A 13,518-nucleotide genomic window follows, 5' to 3' on the forward strand; every position below is an offset into this window, starting at 1 on the left:
TTTTTATTTTTATCAGTTTTCTTGTTTTTCTTGCATTTTCTTTATTTTTAAGGAAGAATAGATTTTTTAAGAGCAAAAAGTTAGATATTTTTAATCTCTTGGAGCGTAGGTACGTAGAAATGTTGAATTAATTCATTTGAAGGTATTTTTCTTTAATTTTTCAAGATTTGAGGTTAGGAATCTTAAAGAAATCTTTAAAAATTACCAGAAGAGACAAATAAAATCTTTCCTTGATTTTACTAGAAAATACAAACAAAAAAAAATCTAAAGAATAACGAAAAATGCAAAAGATAAAAACAAAAGAACATTTTATTAAATACAGAGAATTTAAAAATATTTCTAGAGCTTTCGACCCTTTTGCTTCTCAGTTCTTCAAGCAGCTAAAAATGACTAAGAAACAAGATAGAAAATTGCAAGAGCACCATTGTAACCCTGGAGGATTTTGCTGGACAAACTGGCCAATTCGGCATTTTTCAATCGCTACAGAATTAAAATCTATTTAATATATCGCGATAAATTCCATATCTGTGTATATAGGGGAGTTTTATTACTTCAAAATTGTAGAATTATAGGTTAGAAATCTCGATCCTCCAAGTGTTAAATCTTTTCTTTTGGCTATAACAGATAAATTTAACAGAAAATAAGAAATAAAAAAATCTAAAGAATTAAGAAAAAAAATGCGAAATATATAAACAGAAGAACATTTTATTAAATACAGTGAATTTAAAAATATTTCCAGAGCTTTCGACAATTCTTTAGGTCCTTTTGATCCTCAGGTAGCTAAAAATGATTAAAAAAAACAAAGAAACAAGGCAGAAAATTGCAAGTACACCATTTTAAGAAAAAGAAAACACTTCAAACATTTTTTAAAATCAATAATTTTTATTATCTATCTCGTCATATTTATATATATATTTTTTATAAATTTCCTTTTTACATTTTTTTTCTATTAATATATTTTCATCTTTTAGATAATTTTTTATTTAAATTTAGTAAATATTATTATTTTTTGTTTAGACTGAAACTGGCATAATTAAGCAAAAATTCGAGTAAATGAATTTTTTATTTCGTTCGCTTTTAATTTATTTCTTTTTTTATAATCTGCCTAATAAAGAAATTTTTTACATATTTTTTAAAAACTATTTTTTTCTTTTTCATTTAGCAATCACCGATCAAATCACATGCGATTTTTTTCAAAGAAATCTTTTTACAAAATCAAATTTCTTCTATTTTTTTACAATAAAATATTTTTTGTTCTACTTTTGGCTTTTTATTTGAAGGTGATTTTTTTGTTAAGAGAAAAATCCCTTTTTTGGGGATTTTTTGTGTTGAAGAAAAAGATAATGAAATTGATTGGAAATTAGCAGAAAAATTTAAAGTGCGATTTTTTTCAACTATTCAAATCACTTATTAAAATTCAGATGAAATTAAATTTATCACATTTGAGTTAATTGGTTCATTGATTTTTTTTGTACAATATTATATTCTTTTTTTTTTTAATCTTTCTTTATGCATTTAATAGAGGAAATTAATACTCAATTCAAAGGAACTTTGCACTGAATCAAGACTAAAGTTTCCGTGTTGAAATATCAATGAATAAGAAGAAGAATTAAAGGTTCTCTCTGATTGGCTGACTAAATTCAAAACGAGTGTTCATTGGTTGATTATATAAGTACTATTCACTGAAGCTTCAGTGCAAAGTTGCTTTGAATTAATTATAGGTACAAATATATAGATTTATTTTAAAAGAAAAAGAAATTAATTTAAATTTATAGAATTCATTTTTTATTTGTCAATTTGTGGAAAGTGAATAATTTATTGGATTTTTGTTTTCATTCCGTTTTGGGAATAAAAATTAATAATAAACGTCGAGATTTAACTTTATGGCAATTTAATAGAATTTATCGTTACAATTTGCGTAATTTTTTTTACAGCACCATAAAAATATATATTTTATTTTATCTACATTATATTTGCTGATTTATTTCCCTCTTTATCCCCTTTCTGTTGCGTCCTATATGTAATATTTATTTAATATTCTAAAGTGAAAGAATAAAGAATTATTCGATGGCGCAATAAATGGAAGAAAAACAATGGGCAAATAAAGAGAGGAAAAATGGCGCGTTTAGGAAGTTCACTACACCTTCCTCCTTTGTCCTTTAACTCCTTTTCCTCGTCCTTTTACTTTTTTCTGCTCTTTGTCGTCTATGGAACCTTTTTTTTCACTACTTCACAAAAAAATTGAATGGCATGAGTTGGGAGGAATGAAAGAAGAATTTCACAAAGTTTTCATTTCAAATGTTGGATTTCTTGGAAGAAAATGTTCTTTGTGAATTTTTTTATCATTTAGTTTTCATCCATTTATCTTATTTCAAACTTTCTAAATTGCCTATTAAAAAAATTTATTCTAGAAGCATTAAAAGGTTTTAACTCTAAGAAAATTATAGATTTTCTAGGAAATATTTCAGTTTAAAGACTTAAACACTTGGCCATTCGATTTAGATGATTTAGATCAAAGAATCAAATAAGATTTGACTTATTTTGCAAAATCATCGGATCTGTAAGGGTTTATCCATCAAAATCCCCTTTTGAATCACTAGAAAACCGTTTGACCGTTAAAAAAAACAGAACAATGAAAATTTCAATTCAGAATTATTCTTACTTATCAAAATCGGTCCGAAGATTTTTTTTTAAATTAAAAATTGAATTGATTAGAGGCAATTATCGAGCAAACCAAATATTGAAAAAATGAAACATTTCTTTACTTGGGGAATTGAAATGTTCTCATTTCATGCCTCCCAACCATATTATATACATTTATTTGATTAGGTTCATTTTGCTATACAACATACCATTTCCCCCTCACCCCCGTACAGCACCCCCTCCCGAAACAAAGGTAAATGTATAAAATATTTTTCTATGGCAAATTGAACGACTTTGCTGTACATTTTTGATTACAACTCTTTTCTATTCTTTTCTTCTTGTAATTTGCGGGGTAATTTTTCTTCTTTTTTTCCCTCTCTCGTCTTTTTCTACAAAGAAGAAGGGAATTTTCTTGGGGCTAATTGCTTTTTGTAGGTCGACTTTTACAATTGGACAGCGCTTTTTAGCTTCTGTTTGACCTTTGCTTTGGTGCGTCCATTAAAGCTGTGCGGAGTTTTCACTTTTGCTGAGAATTTTTTTTCTTTAAAGAGAATTCTTTTGATAATGTTTTCTTTGATTTTTTTTGGGAATATTTTGTGCTAAATTTTATTCATTTTAAGTGTTTTAAATCGTTGAGTTAAAAAAGTGATCTTTAAAAACTTTTGAAGCGTTAATTCAAATTGATTTCGTTTGCGTTTTTGATTAATTTTTTTGAACGTTTTCTCATAGCATGAAAGCTCCAAGAAAATTCTTCTCTTTAGCTATAAGTTCTTGTGCTTGCGTTGAAAATATTACTAATTACGGGGTGAATAGGTTACATTTCTAAGATGAATATTTGTTTAAAAAATTTTTGAAAAAAAATCTTTTTTTAGGAATCAAACAATTCTTTTAATTTTTTACATTCTAATCAATTCTATTTAATTTTGAATTGAAGACTTTGTTTTTTTTTTAATACGACCAATTCGCCCGTGCTTGCAATTGCAGCTTGCAACAACAATTATCGTATCAAAATAGGGATTTCTACAGCAGATAGGATAATTACTGTTGCAAGAAGCTTTTTTACAACTGATTAATAAAATTCTAAAAATCTATTTAAAAGAAACCTTTCTAATAAATCTATGGGAAAGCCATTTTGACTTTTACTTTATTTTATAATGATTTTGAATCTGACTAAATTTTTATTTAATAGAAATGTTTTTTTTATTTTTTTTTACTATATAATGAATTAGGTAATATAGTAATTAATATTTATTTTGTTCTTCGTAAAGCTCTTGTACCATTTTGTGATCCCTTTTTCATAATAAGGTTATCATTCACTTTTAAATGTTTTCTTTTTATTAATTGTGTAAATTAATATTTTTTATCCTTTTCATTTGTTTATTTATTTATATTTTTTACAAACTCAAAATTCTACGGAAATTTTTTGAATTTTTCTTTCAAAAACCTTTTTTTTCTTTAGAATACTATAGAAGAGATTTTTTTTGTCATTGTTCTTTCAGTTTAAATGTCTTTGAGATGCAAATACATTTTTTTCTTACTACAGTCAGTTCTTGCAATAGAAAAGTGGAAAAGCAAATGAGTTTATTTTTAGTTTTTCATTTTTTTGTATTTGATATTCCATTCATTGAAGACCTCACTCGTTTAGTACCTATATATATTTCTACAAGAACAATTTGTTTTTTCTCTCATCTAATTTAATATATATAATTCTTTTTATATATTTTAAAACAGTCTATTAAACTTTTTTCTTTCTTTTCACTATATTCGCCTTTTGTGTGAAATTTTTAATTTCAAGTAAAATTAAGTTTTATTTTGTATTTTTTCGCTTTTTTAACCTTAAGTTTATACTTTATTGTATATATATTTTTTAATTCTTCAGTGACATTTTATTTATATTTCTTTATTAGATAAAATCTCGATGATTCTATCAATTTTTTTTATATTCAACGCGCGAATTAATTCTATAGAATAAATTTTTCTTTTTTTATATTAATTTTTATCTAAAGCAGAAGATATTTGTTTAACAAAATAAATGAAAATTTCCCAACAAAGCAATCCCTACAGTTTCATTTCTTCTTCATAGAGTTATTTCCTATATTTTTTATATCACTTTTAAGACTTTTTTTTTGCATCCGCGCATTTATTTCTTCGCATTTCATTTTCCTATTAAAAAACTGAGTTTTGTTTAAAAGAAGGATTTATAGGGAAAATATCAACATTTTTTAAAAATATTTCTTTTTAAAAATAATATAACAATATTAATATTCTTTTTTTTACCATAAAAACGATATGTATTTGCAGTATTCACAATTTTTAACAAATTTATTTGTTTTTAACGAATTAGAAAGAATAAAAGGGGATTGATTCTCTAGGAAATATTTTCTTCTCTTAAAACTTGTGGTTTTATAGGTCTTCTTTCGTCTATTCTGTGAATATGAATTGCAAGATTTGACAGTTCTTGACCTTTTAGCTGAGACACATTTGGTGCTATAAAAGAAAAGCTTTTATCCTTGCAAACAGAAAGAAAATATTTTCAAATGAATCATCCCCAATATTTTGAAAAAAAGAGAATATTTTTCTATTAAAAAATTAAAGATTTTTCAAAAAAAATCAAATATTCGATGAATATCCTTGCTTAAAACAAAGAGATTTAATTTTTCTTCTCGCTTTTCTTCATTGTAAAATTCTACTAATAGCCGAATTTTCCTCTTCAATTTTTTATATAATTTCCTAATTTTAATTGTATAATTATAAATTTTCCATTTTCTTTAATTCCTCGTAGAAAATTTATTTCGCATCAGTAATTCCATTTATTTTGCACGAGGGTCAAATGGGGGTGTAGAGTATGTGTTGTCTGGGTCGTTGACTAAATTCTCTGCAGAGAGTGTTAATCTTACGAGGAAGAATTGAGATTTCACCCAAAAGGTTATTAATTTATTATTAAATGAATTTTCTCTGTCATAATATCTATATGTATATTGTATTAAAATAATTAATATACATATGCACATGGCCTAAGGGGATTTGGTGTGTTTGTGGAGGGGGGCAGGGGAGAGAACGCTTTGCGAAAGTGGAAGGAAAACAAGAATAGAGTGGCGTGATGGTGATGGAAGGGAATTATTGAATAATACACAAGTGAAAGCCAATCTCATACGTCATCTGTGTTGAGAAGTCGATGACTTTGGGCCATTTCGGGCTTCAGAAGGTCCATCCTGGATGATTGAGCACCACCGCTGAATTCTCCGCTACCTCCAATTGCTCTCGCATGCTCTTCAGCTTCCATTCTTGAGATATTCTGCGAAGACGCAACCTTTTGTGCCAAGTGAAAAAAATGGGGAAAGATTAATTGATTAGAATTATACAAAAGATTCATTAAAGGTTCTTGAAATTATTATTAAGAACATTTTCCTTATCTTCGGAATTATTTTGTTGGTGATTTTAGATTAATTTTTTAATCTTTCTACGTTTGTTGAGATTTTTGAATTTTGAAAAACGTTAGAAAAGTTCTAGAACTTTTAGAATAAATTTTGATAAGAACAAATGAGAATCTGGGTGATTTCTGAAAAAGGTTGATAAGCTTGAGAATAATTAATTTAGCAAATTAAATAAGATATCAGCCTCATTTTACCCAATTTTCAGCTCTTTTAACATATTAAGGATCAGTATTATACACAGAAATATTTTTCTACGCGACCAACGTTTATTAAAATTCAATGCAAACGAACCGAGATGTGTTTAATATTCAATTTAAATTAACCCCTTTCATTCCTTTTCAGAAATTCCAACTGAATTGAGTGAGAAATAAAAGAGCTTTATGCATTTTTATGCATTAAACCATAGAATGAGTGCAATCGCCCCCATGACATGTTAAAAATATAATCTCAATGGACATATTTGGGTTAATAAGTTCAATTTTGCATTTCACCCTCGTACCAATTTTCATTTTATTCTTGGTTGAATAATAATTAGAGGAATAACATGGCAGAGGATAGATGGGAAAATGTTAGTAATTTGAAGGAGAAGAAGATGCATAGAAAGGATAATTGGAATGCGGGAGCTAAAATGAAAGGATATAGGGAGAGAACGCGCTAAAGAACTGAGAGTGAATGGATAGGTTAATAATTATAGGAAAAGGATAATTATGCTCAAGGGAAAAATTGACGGGGGCTGCTTGATTATCAATAGCAGACTCCTAACGCCGCATGTTCTATTCTAAATCACTAATTTGTAAGGATTATAGATGAAAGGAAAAATATTAAAAATCATAGAAAAACTTCAATGGGCGATGCTTTAGGGGAGACTTGGGATAAAAAAGTAATTTTAAGAATTTCAATTAGGCTCAGAAATTTCTTATTTTCTCCTGCTGTAATATTTTGAATGTAAAAGCTCTCATACTTACAGGACTAATAGGCGTAACAATAATCTCCGTATTTGCCGCCTTGCTCCTCAGAAGGGCTGTTTCCTCCGTGTCCAGATCCATATCCCCCGTATCCACGTCATACATATCCCATGGCGGTGAATCCGGATCCAGTTCACCCTCAATATCCAGGTCCTCCTCCTCCAAGTCCTCAATCTCCTCGTCCATCATGATGACTGAAAAGGCACACACAGAGCAAGGAGAAAAGAAAAGAAATGCAAAGAAATGTGTTACAAATGAAATTTACAAAAATCTTCAAAATTTTTATCTTGAATTTCAACAAAAAAAATCAGGAAAGATTCCTTTTCTTTAAGAATGAAAGATCAATAAAAAAATAAATAATTTTATGGCAATTGATTTTTTTACTTGCGGAAAACAATGCGTGTTGCATTACAAAACGATTTTTTTGTTTTTTTTTTTACTGATTTTAGTGGAATGGAGTTACTTAAAAAATAAATAATGATAAAAAATAAACTAGATAAATTGCAATTTGCTTAAGATACATTGAAATTTACAGAGGCATATATATAATTTATTTATAATGATATTATTTTGTATACTTTTCGTGAAGATTACAGAAGCAACAGTAGGTAGCAGATTTTCACAGAGAAATTTATTTGCAATAAATTCGGGATGATAATGCGGTGCAAAATGAGATTATTCACTAATTGCTAAATTTTGAAAAGCGCGCCATTTTATTTAACACATCCAGGACGGCTTGACGCACATCGGCGTCCACTGACAGTTCTCAATTCTGTACGCTGTAACAATTTGCCACTCTTTTTGCGTTTGACATTTACCCGGTAGGAAAACTTCTCCAACATTTTTTCAGCCAATTTTGATTGCTGACTCGTAAGGTGTTCATATATGATTAATAAATTTATTATTTATTAAATTTCTGAAATGATTTAGAATCAGCATTTAAAAGATTTCAAATTAGTTGTGACAAGAAAATGGAATTATCTAGAATATTCTATCAATCTTGATATTTACAATAGAACGAATAGAACAATAGAACATTCTGGATATTATTATACTATGAAGGAAAAAATATGAAAAATATCATGTCAGGGGAAATAAAATTTTCAAAACTTAAAAAAAAAACAAGAAATAGCAGATTATTTAGAATATTCTAGATTTTTTAAAATTACTCTATAACAGAGTAGATATTAGCTAAATACATGAATTATGAAGTTTTCAGAATTTTTAGAATAAAAAGGTCAACCTGCTTGTTGACGTTATCATTTATTTTTATTTAATATAAAGTGATATAATAGCTAGAAAATTTTCAAAATGGTTCAGAACGGATGGCGAAGCATCTTTTTTGACATATCTAGCATATTTTCTCGCTTCAACATAACCAAATTTTTTTCTCGTGCCCGAAAAATAGTGAGAATTATAGAATTATAGAAAAGCTTCCAGAAGTTTGCCTTTATGCTACTGATTAACTTCTAGCTAAAAATTTACATTTAAATTTAATTTTAAGTGTTTTGTAGCGGAAAATCTTCATCGCTTAAAACTTTAGGTGAGTTAGGTTATATATTTTGCGAAAAGAAAATTTTCCTCTTACATAACCTCAATTTATTTTTTGTGGTAAAAAAATGCTACATAATGTTTAATAGAATAAAGGAAACTCGTCTGAGAGATTTTCACTGAAATTATCCCATAAATCTGACTTTTTCCCACGTAAATATAAAAGTGCGGTTATGTTGGAATGAGAAAAAAATGCCAAATATGTGCAAAAAATTCTCTTCACCAATATCATACCATTTAAACTATTCCTCTGACTGTTCTGTGAGCTTGAATTTGATGTTCAACATACAACAGTTAGTGAAATCTTAAAGAAAGATTTTTGAAATTTAAATTGTATTTTAATTTGAATATTATTCTTTTTTTTATTGTTTTGTTTTTGATTATTTTATATTAAAAGAATATTTGTGTTTCACTTAAGTGAGTATTCTCTCAAATAAATATTTTCTGATAACGTGCGAAGAACATAAGAACACCATGGTCCCACCGGGTAACATTTCTGGACGCCAGTGACTAATTGTTACATGTCGCGTAAAAAACCTTTGGGAAGTATTTTACCCGTCGTCAGTGTGTTAAGCCATATTTGTGAGTTCGAATCCTGTAATAATTTCTTAAGTTTTATGTTAAATTCGTTTAATTTTATGCGATTTCTTTTTGTTTTATTGGTAGGTTTAATTTTTTAAATTTCTTTTCTATGTAAAAATTTATTCTGTTTTGTTTTTAAAATGAATTATGTTACAGAAAAAAATATAAAATATGTAAAATATATTCCAAAATTTCCCTATTCTTAAAGTTTAATTGTAAAATGAAATAAATAAAATTTCCATATTTTCTAGCAGAGTGTTCTTGATAAATTGAATAAATAAATTAATAATACAGTAGTACCTCGCAGCAATATTACGTTCTCTAATTTTCAGTTTCACTTTAGGACTTTTTCGTGATGTAGAAAATGTTGATTTTAGTTTCAGTCTAGTTTATTTTCTCTGTTAAAAACGTCGCGAAAAAGCCATAATTTCGACTTGAAAGATTTAAAAGAATATTTTAAAGCTAGCAGACATGTATTATTTTGAACAAAATAGGAGGACGTTATACTACGAGGTATCACTGTAAAATCACGCTATCAATAATTATTCAATTTATTTTCAATATGCAGTGAATGTGTGTGAAAAGCATTAAAATCATAATTAGGTTCTATCAATATATTAACATGTCAATTTACCTCAATTAATATTAAATTATTTCCTATTTAAAATTGATTTTTTTTTATCTCAAATAGTATGTGTTGTGTGTTTTTTTTGTACATAATGTAATATTACATTTTGCAACAAATTTAATTTTGAACTGTACAATCTGACTAAATATTTGCATTGGAGAACGATATTCTTTTGTAAATTTGCAGTGGAGCAATAAGAAAAAAATTCTAATAAAAGAGCTCTCAGGAGTGTGGTTGAAGGAGAGATTGTGTCGTAAGAAAAAGAATTGTGTTTTATAGGAAAATTAATCAGCAAAGAAAGAAAAGAGAGGACAGATTATCTTACCAATGAAAGAAATCTTTATTTGCATTATATCGTGATTAATTTATAGGTAGTTATTTTTTGAAAAAAGGACGCTCTCAAATTCATTTTCCTCCTTTTGCTCTTTTGATTTTGGGACAATTTTTGTGTGGAAATAGCTTTATTTCATTTATCCTAAACTCAATGATCGTTCAATAATCGATTTTTCCGCTTCATCGTTTTGCTTTCCTGAAACTAATTAAGAAAATTGCTTTTTCTTCGCATTTTTTTCTCCTTAAAAATAATTTTAAAAAATGAAGAAAAGTTCTATTTGGAAATATTTATTTGATGAAAATAAAAAAAAATAAATAAAATGTTTTTGATGATGATATATAGAGAATGATGGCGTGCAACAAATACCAATTACACACCACATAAAAAAATAAATAATAAATATTTCTCGTGTAAAATATCCAATAAAAAATCATAACAATTGTGAATTTAAAACTTTGTGTGAGCAGACATCCATAAAACGAGCAGGTGAAGGAAACACGAATTGTTTTCTTTATAATCATTCAAACATCCATTCACAAACATTTTTTTTTGGTTCTTCCCTAATAAATGTTCTAATGTTCTGCAACATGTGAAATTAAAAATAAAAATTTCACATTTAATTTTACAGAGAAGAAGGATTCTTTTTGAAAAGAGGGGACAGTGACACGTAAGACAAAAACTCAGGGAGTTTAAATAAGAAAAAGAAAATCCATTTATTGTCTTATTTAACAACAATATGTGTACCAATCACACACCGAGAGAGGTATACATTTGCTGTGTAAGACTCTTAATCTTCTAATAAGAACTACGTTCTTCTTCTTCTTGTTATGAGCACGAATTTTTCTGCGTGCAGCTTCAACTGAGGAATCTTCGTTCATACACATCGATTTACGAGACATTTATTAAAGAATTCTTTATAGGAAATGACGACATAACTTCTCTATTTATATATATTTTTATGCTGAGACAAAACTATGCAAATACATATATAAATTCAATATAAAAGACATTTTCAATTAACAAATTTTCAGGATTCTCCATTATTTCCATGGAGATGTCATTTATACGGGGAAGAAGAATGTAAATTAATTAATTGATTTTGTGTAGGAGAAAAGATGTGCAGTTATCATATTTATTTATTAATTTACTGCAAGAGAATATTTTCATAACTTTCTAATTAATTAATAATGCACGATGAGATAGAAAAGAGAGTTGAAAATATTTTTCTTAATTCATTTTGTTTATCCAGTGACGATATAAATTATTTTTTGGTCAATTTTTAAGATGAGAAATCAATGTTAAAAGGAGTCTATTAATGTTTATTGGTTATACGGAAGTTAGTTGAAACAAGAAGAACTCTAAATAGATCTTTGATACAATTATAAAATCCAAGGAGAATAATTTTGGTTTGAAAATTTGAAAAAAAGAGAACTACATATGAAATTAAAAGGAGTTTATTCATTCTGTCATGTAAAATCATAGAGAAAGCGAGAATCATAGAGAATTCAATTGTAAGCGGTCCTATATAGGTCCGACTTGACTTGAAGACCTTTAGGTGAGGGTGGGATTAATAAAAAAAAACGCATATTCTAAAAAATAAAAATACAAATGAGTTTAAATTAACTCTGACAGTTCGGTGATGAAGTACCTTCATCAGGCCCATCAAAAAAAGTCTTCACCACTGTTTTCCAAAAAAATAATTCATCGTCACTGCGTTAGTTTTCTTTTTAAAAATAAATTTTAAAAACTTCTTTACTTTGCTCGCTTTTTATTAATCTTTTATAATTTTCTTTAATGCTTATTTTAAAAAATCTTTTAGGGATTGAAGGTTATGTCATTGATTTTCTTTAAATTACGACAGTTAAAACCAAAATAATTTAAAAATTTAACGCACATCTCTCGAATGCTTAAAAGACACAAAAGTATTAAATAAAATTTTGCAAGGAAATGGGGTATAGATAAAACATCAAACACGTAAATATTATTTCTTTATCTAACTTTAAACACAGCGATATTTTACCATTTAAGAAATTACTCAGAGAGATAGATAGAGAAGTTTCAAGAAATTAAATTAAATGTTTGAATTTATAGAGAAACAAAAAAATGGAAACAAAAAGAACATTTTTTGGGATTTAATTATGTCAATTTCACTCACACTCTTCATCGAATTTTCGTGTTTGTTTTGATTTATTTTCTTTTCAACGTAGCCAGAGGAAAAAGTGCCACTTTTTTCATGAAATAAATACATTTTCACGAACGGTGTGATGTAAAAAATCAACCATATCGGACAAATTGGGAATTTAATTCACAAACTTTTTTTTCATTCGATTAAATCAAAACTTTATTGAGATAAAATTTTCCACTTATTGTACGCTTCAAATCACAACATTTATCTTTTTTTTCGTCACGATTATATTTTATTTTTTTTGTATATTTTTTATGTATTAATTTTGGGTCAACGTGTGTTTGTTTTTTATTTATTTATTTATTTATTTATTCGTGGAAGAGAAGTTATATGTGAGAAATGATGGAATTTATACTAATTTTTTTATTGATTTATTATATATATTTTTAAAGAATGTGCAAGACACAATATATATTTGTTTTTTTTTTCTTGAAGAAAAAAGTAAAGTTTTGTGTTGAAATAAAGGACATATTTTCCATTTTGGCTACATTGAGGAGGTGCACTTTGATGTTAGAGCGATGTTGATGAGGAGTAATCGTCATATGATGCTGCAAAGTGATATACAGAAAGAGATTATAAAATGTCTCTCTGACCATAAAAAAGTTAAAATTCTTTTGATCAGTAAATTTTGTCTTTTCGTCAGGAGAATATTTTGGCTGATGTTTAATAGTTTAAATGATTTAAATAAAAACCACTTAAAGATTCACATTTAATATAGATTTTCATCCCAAATAATTTTTAATTGGTGTATCATTAATTTTTAAAGAAGTTAGGTAAGAAATTGGTGGTTAAAAATTAAATTCTATTGCCTTGGGTGAGATTCTTTTTCAAAATTCTTTATCAAAAGAACCCTTTCTTCAACCCTTGCCATATTGATAAAAAAAACGTTTTTTCATCACATTTAGCTGTGATTCTTTTTTGGTTTTAAAAGAAAAAAGAAACTGAAGGGTCCCAACGTACCAAAACATCGCGAGAGCTCGCTGTTCGCCTCCTTCCTCACCGTGCTGCCTCTTCTAATATCTATTACTTTACTCACAGTCTTACGTACACTCGAAGGACAGCATCTGGCCCAATAATCAAGTTTCCTTGATCTAAATTGAATATTTGGTTGGATGATCAAAATAAATCATTCCCCTGACTAAAAGAGTAATTTTCTGATCAAAAGATTTTTCCCTTTGACTATAGCAATAATATTG

General features: G+C 27.4%; 1 protein-coding gene across 16 annotated transcripts in view; it reads right to left on the minus strand.

Annotated features, from left to right (window-relative positions):
• Window positions 1–1,044: 1,044 nt before the first annotated feature.
• Window positions 1,045–13,518, minus strand: part of LOC129793612 (potassium voltage-gated channel subfamily KQT member 1) — a 151,115-nt gene continuing 138,641 nt past the window's right edge. For all 16 annotated transcript variants that reach the window (XM_055833750.1, XM_055833756.1, XM_055833749.1 and 13 more), the window contains 2 exons: window positions 7,043–7,236; window positions 1,045–5,953 (listed from right to left, as the gene is read on the minus strand). In XM_055833750.1, the coding sequence (XP_055689725.1) occupies window positions 5,792–5,953; window positions 7,043–7,236 (356 nt within the window). In that variant the 3' untranslated portion in view covers window positions 1,045–5,791. The remainder of the gene's footprint in view (window positions 5,954–7,042; window positions 7,237–13,518) is intronic.

Source organism: Lutzomyia longipalpis, chromosome 3 (genome assembly GCF_024334085.1).
Source record: "Lutzomyia longipalpis isolate SR_M1_2022 chromosome 3, ASM2433408v1".
Lineage (NCBI taxonomy): Eukaryota > Metazoa > Arthropoda > Insecta > Diptera > Psychodidae > Lutzomyia > Lutzomyia longipalpis.